A 16985-nucleotide genomic window follows, 5' to 3' on the forward strand; every position below is an offset into this window, starting at 1 on the left:
TTATGAATAGTTAATTCAATCTGTGAAAAGTTTGTGTCTTAGATAACTCTCCTTTGCTGATTATTATGCATTATGGTCATTTACTGTATAATTCCAAGTAGCACTTTGTATGTTCTTGCTATTTTTCTAATGTTTGTTAATTTTCTTTTCTTTTTCTTGGTTTATCCTAGATATCCTCAGGTGAGTACATTCAAATGTCAGGTCGTGCAGGACGCCGAGGTATGGATGACAGAGGAATAGTAATTCTTATGGTGGATGAAAAAATGAGTCCAACAATTGGCAAGCATCTTTTGAAGGTAGGAGAGAATGTAACTTTATTTATCTTCCCCACTGATGTTATTCTCGTTGGAATAATGTAACGTGTAAAATTATACACCCAGAACAAAAAATATGTAGATCATGCAGGTAGAAGATGACATCTCCTGAAGTGAATGTTCATACTCATTAAATTCTAGTTAAAGTAGGAGTTTCTATTGTGAAACAAAGTTGGAAGACTAGTATCATTCTTCTCTGTGTAAAAGGGATCTCAGGCAGGAGTGGTAGAATTATATCCTGTTTTCTAGTGATATCGCTGCTACTGCAGTATTCTGTTAGTTTCTTGCTGACCACAGTCAGTTCAAGGATATTGCTGAACTAGAAAATGTTTGCTGAGCTTCCACAAGAATTACTAAAAGCTTGATTTTGTAGTGAAATAAAACTTTGTTAGTGGACTTTTCAGTGTAATAGACAAACAGGTCAGTCATGCAAAAAATAAGGTACACATGAGTAAGAAGAGTGAGGTGGCTGTCAGTGAGTTAAAATTAACTACGGAGAAATGGAAATTGCTTGTAGGAAATGTTGAGGTTTGGAAATCAAGAGGGTGAAATAACTCTTGTGGTTGGGGCAGGCATTAGATTACAGGGCTTCCCCAAACTGTAATGGAAATTGTTACAGATCATACCCTCTTGCTTTCTGGTTTGAATGTGAAACATTGCAGTGATGCACACTGCTATTTAAATTCCATGGCAAAAAATCACCATAATGAAGCATAATATTCTGTTGTGTGTGTTGCCTCTCTTAAGGCTGCTTACGTTAATTGTGCACGTGTTAAAATTGAACACAATTGGAGAATGACTCTGCTCAGTCTTCAGAAGGTTGTAGCCTTGGTACAAATAGCAGGTTATTTATGTTCAGACAGCACTTATAGTATTATTAGGGTTTGTGTAAATTGTAGGAATCATGTTAAGTCAGCATCAGGATATGTTAATAAAAAGCATGTATTTGTTGCAAAAAATAAAAAATCAGATGCCAATATTTGTCTGTTTTGTTCAGATAAATGAAGAACGAGGGGGGAAATATGTACATGGCCACCGTTAGTTATGCAGATGTGGACTCTTTGTGTATGTTGCTCTTTCAGTGCTACCTGTTAATTCATAATAAATGTGTACATTAGATCACTATTATACACAGGTGAGGTTTCTTCTTAAAGTCAGAATTTTTGTGAATGCTATAGCATGGCTAACTAACCAGAAAATAGTAAAATAAAATACTTCAAAAATACTGGAATTCATTCATGTATGGTAGCATTAGGTTTTGAATTTATTTCTTAGTCTTGATTCGATTTGTGTGTCCTCAGTGAAGTGGACTTTTTTTTATATATGCATACTTTAAGCATGTGTACATCTCTTGACAGAGTATTTTACCTGGGTTTTTATGAATTTTTAAAACTATTTAAAAATAGATATAATTTTGTAGCATACTTACTTAATTATAAGCTTTATTATACCTTTGTACTTTCACAGCTGATAGCTTAAACAGCAGAAGATACAAGAGGGGGAAAGAAAAAAACATTCCTTATAAATAATATTGATTTTGTAAACTTGTAATCTGTCATTCATAAAGAGTATCCCCAAAAGTAAGTTTATATGAAATAATTGTAAATAGCTTAAGAAAAATTGATGTTCTAATTATCTGTCTTCACATTTTATGTGATTACTCTATGGACACAACCATTCAGAATGGGTTTTTTAATTTTGTAAGTTCAGTAGTTCAAGAACTAGAGAACTCAATCTGTATTAATCAAGATGAAAAAAGTAAATAATAGATCACTTTTTGATACTTCTTTTGTCCAGATTTTAAGGAAATAATAAGGAATATTTTCTTTATTGAAACTGTAAGTCCTTTGTTTTTGTTTTCCCCTCTTGGCTTATAAGGAAACAAAAGGGAAAAATACGGCAGCTTTTTGGCTTTCTGTATTACCTCTTGGTTTGTCTCCACCGATCTAAATAAATTCATGTATTTCATTAATTTTTCACACTACTTGTGAGCAAGGACTGAATTTAAGATTTCTTTGGAAAACATTGGAAGGGTCTATATATAAGGTATTGCTGCTTCTGTAAATTCTGTAACTATTCAGCCAATTACTGAGAAGGCAGTAAAAGTAATCTTCTATGAGATGAGCAGTACCATATTTTAAAAATGCTTATTTTGCCTTTTAAATACAAAACACTTAGATGAAATCTCATGTCAAAACAAGCTGGGAATGTATGCAGACTTCTTCAATATTTACATTTTGTCTTCATCATTTAAGTGTGTCAGAATTAGGTTTTGCTGACTGATAGTGTTTGTCTGTAGTAAGATCACAATCATGTCTGTGGTAGTGTTTTGCAGCCAAATCAAGTATTGTGGTTTTGCTCCAGGATAAGCTGAGGATTTATAGGGAAAACTTCAGAATAAGTAAATTAGCCATATTGAGAATGTTAGGACATTTACGTAGGACGTTTTAATCATAGCTCTTTAACCCTGCTTTCACAGAATCACAGAACGTTAGGGATTGGAAGGGACCTCAGAAGATCATCTAGTCTAATCCCCCTGCCGGAGCAGGAACACCTAGATGAGGTTGCACAGGAAGGCGTCAAGGCGGCTTTGACTGTCTCCAGAGAAGGAGACTCCACAGCCTCTCTGGGCAGCCTGTTCCAGTGCTCTGTCACCCTCACTGAGAAGAAGTTTCTTCTCAAATTTAAGTGGAACCTCCTGTGTTCCAGCTTGTGTCCATTACCCCTTGTCTTGTCATTGTTTGTCACCGAGAAGAGCCTGGCTCCATCCTCGTGACACTCACGAGGATGCATGTCTGATCTAAACCATTTTCTGAATACTAGAGCGAAATGTCTAGGGATAGTGTTACCAGTTGCCTACGCTGCGATCAGTGAAGTGGGAGCTTTGGTAATATTTCACTGCCAGCAGTATTGCTGCAGCTGTGCTGTTAGGCTGTGGCCTAACATGTCATTGCGACATTGTGTACAGGACTTCAAACTTAAATTCAGAGTTCAAATTGGAGATGGAGTTCTTATGAGGGATATTTGTAAATATTTCTTAAACTCAGTAATGCACATTTTTCTTCTGCAGTGTAACTCAGTGTTTCTGTTTATTCTTAGCATTTGTTTGACCACTGAATATTTACTAAACTGGTGACTTGCACGGATCTATAAATGCTTACAATGCTGTGGATAGCTCTCTGAAGACAGTAAATCATAATTATGTCTGCATAATACTAAGAAATAGTTGACGGGAATTTTTTTTGTTTCCTTCATTAAAGTCATTAGCTACATTGTGTTAGTTTAACTAGGAAGTGGAAAGTTTCTCCTTGGCACTATCAAGGCACTATCATTTGAAACCAGTGTGGCATCTCTGTAGTTGGAATTTGACAATGTTACAAGTGTGTATTCCTACAGAGACAGTTGAGTTACTAAACAATGATAAATGTTATTTCTCTAAAAACCAAAAATCTTAAGTTAATTATGTTACTGAACTGAATGATTGTACAATGAAAGAAAATGTGCTCATATAAGTAGGTTTTTGAGTCTTGAATTTGAGTGTATCAGTTCTTTGCATCTGCTTATTCCTTCACAGGAGAAGTTAAATGGACTGAAAGAAAATCAGAAGAAAACACTCATCTAGCCAGATAAAATATACAGTATTATGCTTTCCTTGTCATTTCTGTGTGGAACATAAAGTGCCATGATGCCAAGCTGTAGGACATATTCCACTAGCTACATCTGGCTTCTTAGCAGGGCCTTCTTCATTTATAGAGTTGGCAGTACTGTGCTTATTTGGCCTGTATGCTGCTATTAGAAACCTGTCTGGTCTTTTTGTATTTTATTTTGACTATTAGGTTGTTTTATTGTACTAGGTAAATGAACAGGATAGCAATTCAGACAGTTTTAATACTTTTCTCTTTAACTTCTTGCCTGTTTGCACAGCTCTCTCAGATGACCACTCTGCAGTTGCTAGAAAGTTTCTTAATTTTGAAAGGGCAGATCATCATTCCCTTATAATTGAGGTAGCATCACTAGACATTTTTTGTTTGAATCATCTGCTATGCATACTTTCAGATTTCCAAGTACAAAGAAAGTGTGAAATGCAATACTTTTACTAAAATAAATACACTTATGCTGATTGACAATAAATATAAGATTGGAAATGGTGAGAAGGTGATGGGAAGTTTCAGTTGCTAGAAGAGAAAGTTTCTGGAACAGGAATTATCTGATTAAATTGCTGGAGGTTTGTACTTTTGCTAATTTTGGCTACCTGTCAGCCAAAGGAATTGACAGTAAGTCTTGGGCACCAGTGATTTTGTGTGGATTTCTAACATAGGAAATGTATCAAGCAACTAAGATTCTTGCCTATGATAAATCAGAATTCAAGAAAAACAGTGATTAATGTGTAGGAAAGAAATACTGTTTTATGCAGTAGTTCATTTAATCTTTTACTTGTTCCTTCTTTTGGCTTTTCTGGTATTGACTGATAGGCCATGTGTCTGCTCCTGTGTTTTAAAATAAATATGGTTATGCATGCTCTTGAGTTGGTTTGAAAAGTAGTAAAACTTCAGAAATTATGTAATGTAAAAGTGCAGATTCTGTTGTTTGAGTGGTTGGGGTTTTGGGTGTAATTTTTGTTGTTGTTAGGTAAATTTAAGACAGTCCAAAACTTATTAGTCTTTGTTACTCTTTAGAATACCCATATACATTAACATCATACTTGTTAAATTATTAGTGTGGGATAGTTCGCATGATTTCCTTTGACTAGAAGATCCTTCCAGTGAACAGGATTTTTCTCAGCTGGTAGGATGTATTCTGTTACATTGAGTTCTGATTTTGCACTTACAAACTGTATTGAATTGTTACTGTATGATCAGGCAAGAAGCTTGGGGTAGAGCATTAATAGAGGCCCATTTTGGAAATGAAATGCTTAGCACAGTGTGAAGTAAAAAAGCTGAGGTTGGTAACTATGCATGGCAAGAACAGGATGGTGCTGACAACCTGTGAGGAAGCTCAAGGTAGTAACCTTGCTCATCTGCTAGTAACCAGATGCAGACTAGAGCGTAGCTGTTGTTTAGCACGGTGTTTAGCAAAATTATAGCACAAGCTTCTTTGGAAAGAGGATATCCTGATACGGTGTCTGTGAAAAATGTTTTCTTGTGCAAAATGTGGTGGCCTGTATTGAAGTTGGTATAGAATGATACAGCTTACTGCTTCGCTCTTATGATAAAGGCTCCGCAGAATATTTAGTACTGCTTGTCAGCCCCTTTTAAAGCTATACCGTGTGTGGATTTTCCGTTTACTTTTCCCCAAATGCTTTAAAGATGTTTCTAGAGAAGCAAACTGTATTTCAGTTAGTTTCCCATAACTTGTGAGAGTAGCAGATAACAGCTTTGCATTTAGTCTTGTTCTTTAGGACCACACACAAGACAGCAGGTGAAGCCTTCTAGTGAGACTGTCTTGCATCAGCATTCAGTCCCTCTGCAAACATCAGCTTAACATGCCAGTTTAATTATACTATTGTACTTTGGTTTGACTCAGAGCTTACTCTTACGGAAAAAAATAAATACCTCATGATTTGAGAAATTTACCCAAACCTAGTTTGGAAGAGAAGTAGGCTTTAGCTGGAGGTTGGCACTAACACTTCATTGAAAAGCCGTTGCAAAGTCTAAAGAAATAGATCGTCACTGGTGCATTTAGGACAGTATAATGATCCTTGTAATCTGAAGTTGTGACATAGATGAGAATCTCAACAAAACTGCATTTTGAAAGCTTTATACAAATATAGTTAAAAATAAATTTTAATGCTAGATTTTTATTTTTATGCTAAACTGCCAAACATTTCTTGTTCTTACGAAGCTTGCACTGCAGAAATTTTCCAGGCTTCAGCTTGGGAAGTTACTTAACTTCTAACCTTAATGTAAAATGTCCTTAAAGTTAACAAGATTTTAGCATGAAATCATGGAGAGTTCAGTTGTTTTAAGAAGAACAGATGCTCAAATGTCATCATGAACAGGGTCACAGTTTTGTAGGTAATTATGCAAGCCAGCAGGTAGAAGAGAACGGCAAATAGTTCTTCTTCCTGATGTTTGCAACCAAAATGTGGGAGGATAGGGTGCATCAGATGGCATGTAAAATGGTTTGTCACTCTTGAACTTCACCTCAGGCTTTTCCAGAGCCAGTAGGACTAAGCTAACTGGTATTATTTATTAATTGTGGTTAGTGATTGTTGATACCGTGTGTTATAAGAAGTTTTATTTGGGCAGTCTGTGGAAAGGAGTTTCCCTCCAACTAACAGATTTTTTGGGAAATTTTCTTTCCGTTTGGTAAACTCATTGCTACAAATGTAAATGCATTTTGACTGATTAAGCTAGACTTTTTTTCTTTTCATTCTTAAGAGGTATGTGTGAGATGAACAGAAGACACAATTCCTTTTTTAAATGTAACCTTTTATTGAAGTATAGAGTCTTTACTAGGGCACACATTGCTTTTAAGTTAAAACATACTGCATATTTAGTGAAATTGGAGATTTTCACATGGCTGACCTGATACCTATAGTAGCAAATCTGAAACCAAGTAATGTTGAGGATCTCAGCTGGCTTCTGAGTAGATACAGATACCATTTGTTTTTTTCCATTTCAGCTTTCTCTGATTTCATCCAGCTTAGCAAAAGCAAAATTATTCTCCCAAGTGTAATATACAAATACAGTTACAGTTTTACCAGGCCAGCTCAGATCCAAAAGAATCCTAGCACAGTATGGTGTTGAGCACATGTTAAATTACCTTTCCTTTCACTATCCATTTGTGTTCTTTGCTGAGCAATTCATGTAGCAATGCTATGATCCTGGTATGGAGGGGATGGACCATTTTTAAGTTAAAGTATGATATTTATGTTGCATTAAGTGTTTGTAGTTCTAAAAGTTTGCTTGGAAGTTTAAATATTGCTTTGTTTAATTGGGATGCCTCAGTACAAGTGTGTAGGGTTTTTTGTATATTTTTGTTTGTTCAGTTCAGAAGGAAGACAAAAAGCTTAAGTAAGACCAGAACTTGGAGCTACCAGCCTGAAGTAAAACTAAGGACAGTTACAATGGTAGGAACTATTGTATTAGAGAGGGTAAATGACTGAGAAGCTCAGTTATTCAGAACTAACTTCAAACCTTGGTAGGTGCATGTGAGAGAAACCAAGATACATTTTTTTCCTTTTAAGTCTCTTAATACAGCTGGAGCATTTGTGGAACCCAAGCCTGAGGTATTCTCATCGGCAAAGCCTGCTAAAGCAGTCCTTTGCCACCCACAGTGGCTTCTGTTTGTGTTGGTGCAACTGTTTTTGGAGCAAAGTAGTGAGCCAGATTGGAAATAAATTTGTGCTTAAAATAGCGGTTTACCATTGTCTGTTAGAAATAACCCTGCAGAAAGGGCTTATAATTGGTTTTGCAGTTATGCTAATGTAGCCCAGGATAATCCTGTTATCAGTGTAAATATCCAGGCTTTTTGATATTTCTGCAAGAGATCTAATTATTCATGTGGTAACTATATTATTGATATGTGGTGAAAAGGTGTGCTGTTAATTAGTATTTGTCTTACAGCTGTATCAGGCAGTCACTTGCATTTTTATTTAATGAGTTTTTTTCATAGAAGATTGTAATGGTGACTGTCACAGGCAGCGAAGGGTACCTATTTCCTCCTTATGAGGAAAAAAATGAGACGTTTTAAAATACCATCAATGTGCTCTGTTCTTTGCTCTTTTTGTAAAGCAGTTCTTTGTTTCTTTTTTGGAAACTCATTCATTCAGCTTATTTCTGGTAACACTGATAGGCAAATGAAACTGTCAGTGGACCAAATGGCATAAAATATTTCATGTAGTGTATCTCATCTGTGTCATTATGAAACATACTTTATTGTTGCTTTGCAAGTTATCTCTTTCATCTTTTTAGTTCATATTGTCCCCGTGAGTTAGTTTCAAGCAGTATTTGTCATCTCTTGTTCCCTGTGAAAGCTTTGTACATGTTTTCCGTGAGAGGCTGGAGCGCAAGAAAGTTTTGAGCAAAGTTTGTTCCTCTCTCTGTGTGGGAATGGTTTTGAAAATGTAAATGTTTTTCTACCACTGTAAGAGAGAACAGAGAGAGTAACACTTACCAAATGTATGTATTGCTCAACACTATTTGCCATAATGCAGCAATGACAACTCTCACATCTTTGGTTAGACAAGGCTTCCAAGTCTTAACAGGAATACAAAGATGTGAAAAAAATCCCTGTGAATATCAGTTCCAGACACTAATCTTCCTCTGCTCAAGTCTTTGTACCTTTCCAGTTTATATGAGCAAGAAATGCCCTCTTGGATTATTTGATTGTGATAAGAAAAGACCCCATTCTGAAACTGTTGGCAGTTAAACAGGGCACAGTGCATAGCTGCTGTAATTTACAGGTGGTTCTTGACTAAATTATTTCTGTAGTGAATTGGTTAATATCATGTTCTTGGTTTTTAACATTATCAACTTGAACCAACCATTCTTTTGCAAATCAAACCTTGGAAAACTTGAAAGGGTGCTACTGGTAAAGTGAAGTGGTTGTAAGTGCACAAAGTAGGTCATCAGTTTCTGTGAACTTTAGTTGATATATCCAGGCTGTTCTCATGTATCCAGACAGTTCTTAACCACAGGATAAAAAAGCTTGCAAAATGGTTCTATTGAAAAGAAAAAATCAGGAATTAATCTGTTGCTACTGTCTGTTGAAAATTTGGGGTGAGAGGACTACCTTCTTGAAGGGGTGAGGAGGAGGATTACCTGCAGAAAGGAGGCAGGAAAACTGGGATCATAGTTCTCCCAACAACATGGGAGACATGTCCCAGTCATGGACACAGTGTGTTTTCAGAAGTGTCTTCTGGACACTGGTTCAAGGCAGTCTGCCTCATCAGCTTTTGTTGCACCTCTGGTCAGTTAGGCTTTTGCCTGATCTATTGCATGAGAGATTGGTGGTTATTCCTTTCTCTAAACCTGAGCTTTTTCTGTGGAGACAAGGGAGAGGTTCCTCAGAGAGTGGGAGAACTTGAGACAGATGATTGCATGCCCTAGCTTGTCAAAGAGGCAGTTGATGAATTGTTGTGGGAGGAACTATGGTAGAGGGTGAGCTAAATGTCATGTACACGCTTCAAAGTATTTTTAAGAAAATAAGAAAGAAAAGTATTCAATCTGTGAGCTGGTGGCACAGGGCTTGCACAGAGGAAAAGATTACAAGAGGAACAAACCATCATGGAGAAAATATAAGTTAAACTGATTTGCCTCTCGTTGTATCTTAGCAGCAAGCAAAATCCAGGATAGTTGAACACTTCATACTGTGAAGGCTCTTTGAGAGCAATTTAGGAAAGGAAGCCCCACCTTTTCCATTTTCCTGTCAGTAATATACCTTCCCTCCTGTTCTTTCTTTCCCTCCACCATACGTATCTGACAGGTGTCTTTAGGTAACCACAAATTGTCTCTTCAGTAATCATGCCAATCTTTGTAATTTATCAGAAAGCGCTGATTGTCTTACTTGTGCTTAGGACAGAAGAACAACTGTGTTTTGCTGTAACGTTTCCTAATACAACTGTAAAATGTGTATGTTGTTACTAGGTAAATTAAGCGAGGAATCCAGGTGATTGCTGCCTGTTAGATACGAGTCTACCCCGGAGTAGTCAGCAGAGACTAATGCATGCTGCTGAATTCAATGGCTGTGTTGAAGGTGTAGTACAGTAAAGCCATTATAGTTGTTTAATTTGGAGAAATAACAGTTCCAGTTTACTGAAAAAAATAAGCTGCTCACAACTTTTTATTTTGAATGTAGTATTGCTTAGAGAACAGCACTGAGGAAACAGCATTTTCTGAAACCTGGAGAAAGATATGTTTTCTGCCATGAAGGAATAGTAACAATTCACAGTTTTTGCCAAAACGGGATTCGTATTTTAACTGCATTGTCTTAATAGAATGATCTTATTTTCAAATTATAAAATGCTGAACATGTGTTTATAATGAAAATTGCCACATCAGCAACTGGCTCCAATGCTGCCTTTCAAATAATTCTGCTTTATATAATCTTTGAAATAGCTGGGTTTTTAAGATTGTTTTTAAATCACTAGTTCTTCACAGTTGAACTGTGCTGATTTTTAAAAAGCCTTTAAAGTGAATCTGCAGGAGTTGTTTGGTCTCTCTTGTCATGTTCTGTGCATATATTGTAGTTGTATAAAGTTCGTTGTTTTGTTTTCTCACTTTATGATAGCATTTAAATGTTAAATTTAAATTAATCATGTTTCATGATCTGATTTAAGAGGTGTTTCTGTTCTGTGGTGCATCACTTGAGGTGAAAACCTACGTGTGTATTTATGATATACTCACACATGTAAGCTAGAATGACTTGGATATGGAAATTAGAACATTAGGCTGTATGGTTTATTGTAAATCTGTTTTACATGTATTCATGTTGGTACTTTCTTAATATAATACATACTGAAGGCTTCTCTGTAACAGCTGGGGTTTTTTGGAGATGAAACAATCATGCAGTGAGTAGGATTCTGGCATCTGTGAGGTAATCTCATAAGGCTCTATATCTTACATAAAGCAAATGAGATTACAGTATTCTTAAATCTCTCACATGTGAAAGAGTCTTAGATTCAAACTGTCTCTTATTATAATCTGATATCAGTGCATCAGTGGATGTAGTTTCAGAATTCCTGACTGTACATTTAAAATTCAAAGAAAAATGTGTATATGTAGCAATGTAATTTAAAATCTATTAGACTTAGCTTGCTCTAGGAGAGCACTTGATCCAAATTTCAGCATTTGCCTATATAAACTAATCATCAGTTTTTTTTGATAGTCTGTGCTTTTTTATTATGTATGATGAGGGAATGCTTCTGCTAGATACCTTATTGTGTAGCAAAAGGCAAAGAAATGAGTTGCAAGAAGATAAATTGGTTTTAGGTAAAGCAAATCTTGAGGTTAAAAGAAAGTGCAGAGGAGTGTGTTTCACAATGTCAGCCCTCTCTGAGCTTCTGAAATGTCTGATAGAATATGTTGATCTTTCAGCAGTCATATAGTTGCATGAAAAGTCTTGAAACATCCTCATTTTCTTGTTATTTTAGTCATTAATTTAAAATGTTTAATAATAACTGAATTTATTCATAGGCCTTGTTGAAATGACTACTTGTTTAGTAAATGTCTTTTATTTCATGTATAGGTCACTCTTTAATGGGCAGTAAATACTGAACCATTGCAAACTGTTGCACTTCATCTTATAGTACATTTTCAGATTAAGTTTCACTTGCCATTTTATTCCTCATCATGCAACTATGTGGATTGCTGGTGTGATCTAGTAGTATTTTTAGCAGACCATGCTAGTTTCCTGTCTAAGCCTTTTCTGCATTTCTTGTAAATCTAGACCTCTAACTTGATTTTAGAAAAGGCCTGTTTTTGCTGCTGTTCTGCTGTATTCTGTCAAGCTGTCTGTTGCTTCTGATTTCCACTCCTGTTGTTGCACAGAAATTGTAAGTTTCTGCTTTATAACTTCTGGATTCCCCTTGAATTCTTTCTGAAGAACTGTCAGGCACCAGTTCCTTTTATACCAGCGCTACTTTAGGTGAAAGGTTATGCACCGCGGTTGGGCAGTTTCGTAATTCAGAGGTTTTGGGTCTCTCTCATCTGATTGCAGTGACTTCTTGTTTGGTTTATCAGGATGGCCTTCTATGCCACACTTAAGTTAGAGACAGTTTGTTAAGTTTCCTTTTACTTAGAGAGATTATAGTGTTGAGATCTTCTAGATCTTCCTTGGATACTGTCTAATTGTTGAGTGTGTACTTTGAGTAGCTGGTTGTTTTGTTTTAATGTATATCCATTAAATGTTTGCTCTTCTTATGATAATGAGGTCTTCCTCTTGAGTAAGAACATAATAATCCTAAAAGTACCCTTTTCTGACAGAGGGCAGTAGTAGATCTTCTTAGAAAATAAGAACGAGGAAATAATGTGCAGTGAGGTGGTATTTCATACAGTCATAGAATTAGTTGAATTGTAAGGGACCTCTGAACATCGTCTTGTCCAAGCCCCCTGCTCAAGCAGGGTCACATACAGCGGGCTGCCCAGGACTGTGTCCACAAGTGGAGAGTCCACAACCTCTCTTGAGCACCTTGCAAAGAAAATTAATTTTATAATGAGGCATTACATCAGTTAATGAAGTTGTAGACTACCTATATTTGAACAGACATCCCAAGACAGCAATGTGATCAGTAAGTGTTAAGAGAAAAAGGTGTGCAAGTAGCTTTTTCCAGAGTGTTAAAATAATGGATTGCTTTCAATAGTTCAATAACTACTATTTTAAAGTTAAAATAATTGAATCCAAATAACAGACTATAGAAACATCTTACTTTTTAATCTGAACTTTTTATTTCATTCAGATCTATAATATCTTAATGTAACTACAGATAGAATGAGACAAATAGTGTTACATGTTCAGTATAAGATTGCTTAGGACTTGATGAGACACATAATTTAAATTCAAGACATGTTGTACTGCCCATCAAAGCAGCTTCTTAAGTAAAATACTGCATCTTGATTTATTTGATATGTTCTTATATGCTGCAATTAATACTTTTTTAACTGGACAGAGTTCTTGGATCTTTTACAGGGTTCAGCTGATCCTTTAAACAGTGCATTCCACCTGACGTACAACATGGTATTGAACTTGCTTCGAGTAGAGGATATTAACCCTGAATACATGTTAGAAAAATCCTTCTATCAATTCCAACATTACAGAACTATTCCAGAAATAGTAGAAAGTAAGTATTACAGTATGCTGTACTCCCGAGGGTGTGCATAAAAGATGCTGCTCTGTGAGACTGGATAGTTACACTTCATTTCCCTCAAAAGAGTTTATACCTATGCAGTTCTTGTCTTACTTGCCAACAGTTGCCACTGCACCGTTTGCTGTTATGTTACAGTTTCAGGGAGAGTAATTTCCTCTTCTCAGGACCTACGCACTGTTAATCTGTGAAGAGAGCTTTCCTCTCTCAGTCAGACAAGAATGGTTGTCACATTGCTAAACTGTAGAACAGGAAGAAGAAAAAACAATTTCAGAATTCTTGAGGCTTGTTAGAGGTGCAGAGAAGAAAAGTCTTACTCCTTTTTGATATGCAGAACTTAGCTAAAAGAAACATAATTTTAATTCCCCATTACAATCTCTATAAGAAACTTGGGTGTACTGCATTTGGAGTAGTAAAGGAAAAATGTTTAATTAAAATACACAGCAAAATTCAAAGAGGAGACATTATTTGCACTCCACTGAGTAACTAAATTCTGAGCCATGATCTTAAAATAGTGTGTTTTCATGACCCAAAGTCAGTTTCCAAATATTTCAGCCAGTGTTTGAGAGTGAGGCCACTTTCAAAACTTAACCCAGAAGAATCTTAAGAACAGAAGGGGTAACTGCTTCTTTTGCCACTGATGAATGAACAGTTCATCTCTTCATTTGTTAATTGAATATTAAGAGAGACAGTGTGCGTGTGCTTCTGGTGTCGATAGACATACAGAGGGGGCAGTTTGAATCCCTTTGCAGAGTTGCTGTTAGTTTACAGGTGCAGTTCTTAAGGCAGTAGTAGTCAAATACAGTATGTATTTCCTGAGAACTTCCCTGTTCCAATTGGCATGCCTAGGTCTTCATTCTGGCATTCCAGCATTGCTATGTAGAGATGGAACTGGAGAACATTTTTCATATTTCTTGGACATATTTTGTTTAGGCACCATATTGGGGATTAGAATTTTGTAATGACTTAATCTGTAATTAAAAACACAAAGGAGGGAAACGGTTGTTGAGATCAAAGAGGAAATTATGGCATGAGCATGTATTACTAGCTTTTTTATTTAAAAAGTTGGCAGCTAAAAATAGGCACACTTCCCTGAGCTCTCTCAAGTCCCAGTGAAGTGGGATTTCTGAGTCACCCGTATGCATTCAAATAGCTTGCAAGAGGATGAGTTGGTAGAGGGGAAAAAGAGATCTTTATAATGTGTCCTTTGTTTGTGTTTACTAGTGGTATTACCAGAGTGAGAGAACGAAGCATGTTCCTTATAATAAAAACTGATTTGCATAAATAATGTGTGAAAATGTTGGAGGAAGAAACATAGTGATTTCCAGCTGATGAAATCAGAGCCTAAAACAGGTTATGAAGAACATCTTTTAACAGTTTCTCTCTTGTTGGAAGACATCTTGGGAGAAGACTTCTTTGAACAATCTTATTTTCATAGGAGTAGGTAGAAAGCGCTGGTAGGCAGTGAATACCCTCCTACAAATTATTGCAAGTTTTTGTGGGGCTTCCATGTAACCCCCGAACAGTGATTCCTGGACAATTGGAGGTCTAGCCTTTTCTGTTTTCTCAAGGTCGTTTATTTTTAAAACAGTTTTGAGTATTTAATTTCTGATTAAATAAAATTTAATGGACACATTTATACATGTCTAGCTTTTCAGAGAATGGATTATTGTAAGTAGAAAATGAATGCAAAAAATTGTGATAAAATACTGATTTCTAAGTCTGTGAAGTTACTCATGCCCATGAGATTTAACTTTTTATTAAAGGAGTGAATAATCTGGAAGGACAGTACAACAAAATATCAATCCCCAATGAAGAAAATGTGGTGATATACTACAAAATTCGACAGCAGCTTGCAAAACTGGGTAAAGAGATTGAAGAATATATTCACAAACCAAAGTATTGCTTGCCCTTTCTACAGCCAGGAAGACTGGTAAAGGTAATCTGATTTTTCTTACGTTTTGTTCTTATTTCAAATCTCTGCCTATTTGTGAAATTTGCAGGGTTCATTTGTCTCTGACAGTTTACCACCTTGAAAAATTACATGCATCATACTAAGCAGCAATTTGACATTCGCAGTGATTTAGAAGAAGTACTGGTTTTGTGATGAGTAACAGTCCATGTACAGATATCAGAAGTACAAAGAGATATGCTTGCTAGGATGTGATTATGCATGGGTTATTTTATAACATCTTGTAATGTTTTCAGGTGAAGAATGAAGGTGATGACTTTGGATGGGGAGTGGTCGTTAATTTCTCTAAGAAATCCAATGTTAAGGTAAAATACACATTCTCTCCATTAGGAAAATACATACCTTACTCCTTTTTCTGAAAATGAGATACAGCTATTTTCTTCATAGTCTTCAAAGGAAAAAAAAATGTCCTTTCACCCCAAATTTACAAAAAACTCAGGCTTTCCTGAAGTGAAAGTATAAAGGAGATGGGATAAACCTTAAGTCCTGTGTTAATTTTTTGACTTTTGGCATGCTTATGGAGGAAATGCTTGCCTGTGTCTGGGATAAGTAGTTCAAAAGTGCACTTGGCACCACAAACATTTCAAACTATGTCGTTTGTTTCCGAGACATCCTGAACAGCACTGCACTAAGCTGTTCGTGGGAAAGATGCTATGTTATCTACTCATGGAAAATCTATAGAAGTTGTAAGTGAGGGTTGAGTGCATAACAAGACTGGCATTTGGCTCTACGCAGAAGGTTACCTTAAGCTGTGGAACTGTGTGTTGGGTCCTAAGCTAGTGCATGAGACATGGATTGCTTGTCTTCTGAGACGTTGTGGAGTTGAGGGTTGGGAAGTTAAAATACAAGGAGAGCAAAACAATAGAAATGGATTCGGGGAAATGTGGAAGAAAATACGGAAGGCAGTGATGCAGTAGAAGCCAGATTTGCTTTTCCTTTCAAAATTCCATTTTTATAGTTGGTCTCCACATAACCCCAGAGGTGATGTTTTCGTCTCTCCCTTTCAGAAGTGTTTTGACAGGCTACTCTGCTGGCTAAATTAAAACCTAAGTTTAAGGTGTATTTTTGCGTGGTAGCATTTTTGCTTAATTTTGGCAGGAGAGCATTGGCATTAATTACTAGGTCTAAATGAGAAAATGTCCCTGTCAGGTTTCTGGTGGTGCCTGTACTTTGTGGCATCTTTTGGTGCTGCTTGAATACATATTAATTAAAGGGGAAATAAGAAAAAAATGTGCATACGGAACGTATTAGAAGAGTTTTGATTTTGGTCTTCCATCTTCCTTTTGAAAGTTACTTTTTTTTTTTCAAGCTGGAAAACTGAACTGTTACTGCTATTGCTTAAACTTTTTCTGCTAGACTGCTTTTTTCATAGAGCCACATGAGCAGTAAACCAGATTTCCCCTTCACCCCAGCCCTCTGTGTAAAAATGCCAATTTCTTTGTCGCTAGCAGCATTTCTTCTATCTGTGTCATATTTTATCTGCATATATCTTTGTGTGCCCTCTCTAGCCTGTCCCACTGTTGTATAAAGCCTTTGGGTTTGAACATTAGGTTTGAAATTATGGTCTGTTCTGCAGGAGGTGGCTCTGGCTCCTGCAGCACTTTTTTCATTTAGTCATTCTAGCAGCTGAGTTGAATTCTTTCTTCTGATTTCTGTGGAAAGAATGACAATAGGTGCTGAAAATTATGGAACAGACTTAAAGCTATGTAACTTCAAAAATCAGTGTGGAAAGTCTAGTTTTTATGAGCAGAGTCAAAACAAATGACTTAAAGAAGCTGTTATTTACCCATTTTGATGTGCCTATTTAATGTGGTTTTGTTCCATGGTACAGATGCATTTCCCCATTACTGTTTAATGGAGTAGTATAGTTGGCATTGGAAATATATCACCGTTA

At 36.3% G+C, this 16985-nt stretch overlaps 1 protein-coding gene across 1 annotated transcript in view; it reads left to right on the forward strand.

Annotated features, from left to right (window-relative positions):
- SKIV2L2 (superkiller viralicidic activity 2-like 2 (S. cerevisiae)) overlaps window positions 1-15396 on the forward strand; it is a gene marked incomplete at both ends in the record, with an annotated part of 28553 nt that extends 13157 nt beyond the window's left edge. Inside the window, 4 exons of the mRNA XM_010191927.1 lie at window positions 171-296; window positions 12945-13095; window positions 14886-15058; window positions 15328-15396. Of these exons, the coding sequence (XP_010190229.1) occupies window positions 171-296; window positions 12945-13095; window positions 14886-15058; window positions 15328-15396 (519 nt within the window). The remainder of the gene's footprint in view (window positions 1-170; window positions 297-12944; window positions 13096-14885; window positions 15059-15327) is intronic.
- Window positions 15397-16985: the final 1589 nt, after the last annotated feature.

Source organism: Mesitornis unicolor, unplaced genomic scaffold (assembly GCF_000695765.1).
Source record: "Mesitornis unicolor isolate BGI_N332 unplaced genomic scaffold, ASM69576v1 scaffold22589, whole genome shotgun sequence".
NCBI lineage: Eukaryota > Metazoa > Chordata > Aves > Mesitornithiformes > Mesitornithidae > Mesitornis > Mesitornis unicolor.